The 3,541-nt window shown below is 35.5% G+C and overlaps 1 protein-coding gene across 1 annotated transcript; it reads left to right on the top strand.

Annotated features, from left to right (window-relative positions):
• Nucleotides 1–815: 815 nt before the first annotated feature.
• Nucleotides 816–2,442, top strand: LOC102660961 (uncharacterized). The gene is made up of 3 exons (XM_006593015.1): nucleotides 816–1,605; nucleotides 1,714–1,799; nucleotides 2,020–2,442. Exons 1-3 carry the CDS (start codon nucleotides 816–818, stop codon nucleotides 2,440–2,442), a joined length of 1,299 nt encoding a protein of 432 aa, XP_006593078.1.
• Nucleotides 2,443–3,541: the final 1,099 nt, after the last annotated feature.

The raw sequence follows: 3,541 nt of genomic DNA, 5'->3' as shown, positions 1-3,541 counted from the left end.
ATTGAGTTCCATCATCTTTTTTCAATTGTTATCAAAGCTAAGTCTTGAAAGATACTCAAGATCAAAGTTTTTCTAACAAGATGAGCTAAAAAAAATCACTTTCAAAGAGGATACATCTTTGAATCGACCTCCCTTATTTGAGGGTGAACATTTTTGTTTTTTGGCAAAAGAGGATGGATATCTTTATTCAATCAATTGATCCCGGTGCATGGAATGCCATCATTAAAGGTCCATTCATTCCTACTAAAGAGGTGAATGGTGAATTAATACCTAAAGAATGAAATCAAATGAGAGATGATGAGAAAAGAAAAATGCAAGATGATCAAAAAGCGAAAAAAATATTCTAACTTTTGGTTTATCTTCTGATGAATTCTTTCATACTGCAAGGTGCAAAAGTGCAAAGGAAATCTGGAATATGCTTGAAGTCACTCATGAAGGCACATCAGATGTGAGAAAGGCAAGGAAGCGCACTCTTGTATCTGAATATAAAGCATTTTGAATGATGAATGGGAAACCATTTCAGAACTTCAAACAAGATTCACTAACATTGTGAACCATCTCCTTGGTCTAGGAAAAACGTTTGAAGATGAAGAGCAAGGAAGCATATTCTTGTATTCGAATATAAAGCATTTCGAATAAAGAATTGGGAAACCATTTTAGAACTTCAAACAAGATTCACTCACATTGTGAACCATCTCCTTGGTCTAGTAAAAATGTTTAAAGATGAAGAGCTGGACATCAAGATCTTAAATTGTCTCACAAGAACTTGGGAGCCAAAGATTACAACAATCAAGGAATCCAAGAATCTAGCTACAATGACGATGGAAGCTCTCTTCGATAAATTGCTAGCCTGTGAACATGAACTGACTCAACAATCTTATGCAGAAGAATCAGAAAAGAAAAAGAGAGGAATAGCACTAAAAGCCAACTCCTCAAAGGAAGAATATCAAGATAGTTTCGACAGTGAGGAAGATGCTGAAAACTTCAACTTGATGGTAAAAAAATTTGGAAAGTTTCCTAGTAAATCAAAGAATAGAAAATTCTCCAAATCCTCCAAGAAGGTTGACAACTCCAACAACAACATCTACACATGTTTTGAATGTGGAAAGCAAGGCCACATTAAATTTGAGTGTCCTATCTACCTTAGAAAACATATTGGTGAAAAGAAAGGGAAGAAGGACAGAAAACAAAAGAAAGCCCAAATAACATGGGAAGATAGTGCGCCAACAACTTCCAACTCTTCAAGTGATGAAGAAATTGCTAACGTCTGCTTAATGGTGAAATCCATGAATGATCCATTAACAAGTGAAAAAATTGAGATAAATGCTCATTTTGAAGAACTTTTAGAAGCATTAAATGAGATGCATGAGGGAGCTCAGAGGCTGGTTGTGTTAAACAAAAGGCTAAAGAGTGAATTGAAATTGCATGTCAATAAATTGGCTTCAACACAAAAAGAGCTTAACAAGTTGAAGCAAGAAAATGAAAAGCTTGTTTCAAAGTGTAATGCTACTGCTTGTGATGATACCTCAAATTCTTTTAACATGGATGATTACAAGTTTTTGCAAGCAAAGTTTGAAAATTTCAAAAAGGATCACCACGCTGAATGTATGAAATTGCAAATTGAGCTTTCCTACCTTAAAGATTTGTTTAGAAAATTGAACAAAGGAAAAAGTGATCTTAATCACATGCTCAATATGTAAAAGCATACTACAGATAAGACCGATTTGGGATATAGTGAACAAACTTCCTTTTCAAAGAAAACTCAATTTGTATCTTCAAAAAGGATAAACCCAACCAAGGTCTCAAAAAGAAAGAACATGGTGAATTCTAGAAGAAATGCAAAAACATGTCATTATTGCATAACGAAGGGTCACACTTCATATTTTTGCTATGTTAGAAAGTTTGATATTCCAAGTGGAAAATGGATGTGGATTCCAAAAGATTTATTTGTAAAGATTAACCCCATTGGACCCAACTTAAATTGGATACCACCTTTCTCTAATTGATTTTGTCTTGTAGGTGTGCCTAAAAGCAAGAGATTCACTATGGTACTTGGATAGTGACTACTCTAGGCACATGACCGGTGACAAGTCCAAACCCTCTGATTTTGTGCCAAAGGATGGTGGATACGTCACGTTTGGAGACAATAACAAAGGAAAGATAATGGGAGAAGCAAATATAGGGAATCAACACAAAATTCAGATAAAGGATGCGTTATATGTGGATGGGTTGAAGCATAATCTTCTAAGCATTAGTCAACTTTGTGATAAAGGTTTCAAGATTAAATTCAACAGAAATTGTTGCGTTATAAGTGAAGCCATATCCGGTAAAGTTGTTCACATTGGTAAGATAATAGGTAATATCTATATGCTGAATATAGAGCAAGCATCTTTTTGTGAACTAAGTTGCTTGGAAAGTTTTCAACTGCCTGAGTTTTTGTGAGATTGCTAGTCTCACCGATTCATCTACTTAATCATTAATGTCTCAATTGATGTGTGTCAGTTGGACTTCTTCAAATTCTTCTTTTTATTTCTTAAAAGCATGGAAATACTTCAGTAATTGAGGTTCCTTAACTTGGAAAACCTTGTTGATATGCTCAGAAGCTATCATGGAATCACTTTGGCACTTTTTTGGCTAGTCTTAAGCCGACAAGTAATGCTTCATACTCGGCTTACATGTGGCTTTGAATCTGCAACGTAATGATTATGATATGGCTACATTGTTTAACCTCTCCAAAATGATTTCGGCCCTACTAACGTGTTAATTGGGTGAACCATCAACATGTAAGGCCCACCAATCGTCTTATGGTGCAGGCTGGGCAGGTGGAATTCATTTACAACCACTTTTTCCATCATCTGGTACTGAGTCTTTGGATCTTGAAGTACTCGATTGACAAAATAGGTTGGCCTCAATTCACTGTAGGTTGTCATTGACTCACTATTGTTCTTAGATGAGAACCACACTAATGGCTTCAGTAGATACCAAAAGGTACACAATGAGTCTTTTTTCGATGCTAGGTTTTGTGAGCACCAGAGGGGTTGCCAATGTTATCATTAGTTGCTAAAAGGATTTTTCACACTCATTGTTCCATTCAAAGTGCTTTGTATTTTAGAGGAGGTTCATGACTGGTTTGGTCTTTTCGGCTATCTTTGGCAAGAATCTTGATAGATAGGCTATCCGGCCAGCCAACCTTTGTGCTTCTTTCAAGTTCTTGGGACTTATCATCTCTAGGATGGCCTGACACTTGTTGGGGTTTGCATGTATTCCCCTATGGGTTAACCTAAATCCTAGAAATTTTCCACCTTCAATCCCAAATACACATTTTTCAGGGTTTAGCCTCGTGTTATTAATAAACCCAGATTTAACTGTATTTTAATGTGAGTTTTCATGTCATATATTCATACATTTTGATATATTTTATTTTTACAAAACTCATGGTTTAGTGTAATTTTGTGAAAGACAACTGCTTAAGAGGTTTCATGTGAAAAAGAGCTAAATAACATGAATTTTTAGAGCTAATTAGAAGACCATAGTCATGGTA

Source organism: Glycine max, chromosome 12 (assembly GCF_000004515.6).
Source record: "Glycine max cultivar Williams 82 chromosome 12, Glycine_max_v4.0, whole genome shotgun sequence".
In the NCBI taxonomy this organism is placed as follows: Eukaryota; Viridiplantae; Streptophyta; class Magnoliopsida; order Fabales; family Fabaceae; genus Glycine; species Glycine max.
The sequence above is the reverse complement of the archived record's forward strand: the minus strand, read 5'-3'. Positions and strand labels throughout refer to the sequence as shown.

Bases quoted from the DNA above. Each gene is read 5' to 3' on its own strand.
- LOC102660961 (XM_006593015.1), top strand. From the start codon at position 816: ATGACGATGGAAGCTCTCTTCGATAAATTGCTAGCCTGTGAACATGAA. The intron at 1,606-1,713 runs GTATGAAATTGC...AGCATACTACAG, and splicing joins AAAGGATCACCACGCTGAAT to ATAAGACCGATTTGGGATAT. The intron at 1,800-2,019 runs GTCTCAAAAAGA...TTTGTCTTGTAG, and splicing joins AAAGGATAAACCCAACCAAG to GTGTGCCTAAAAGCAAGAGA.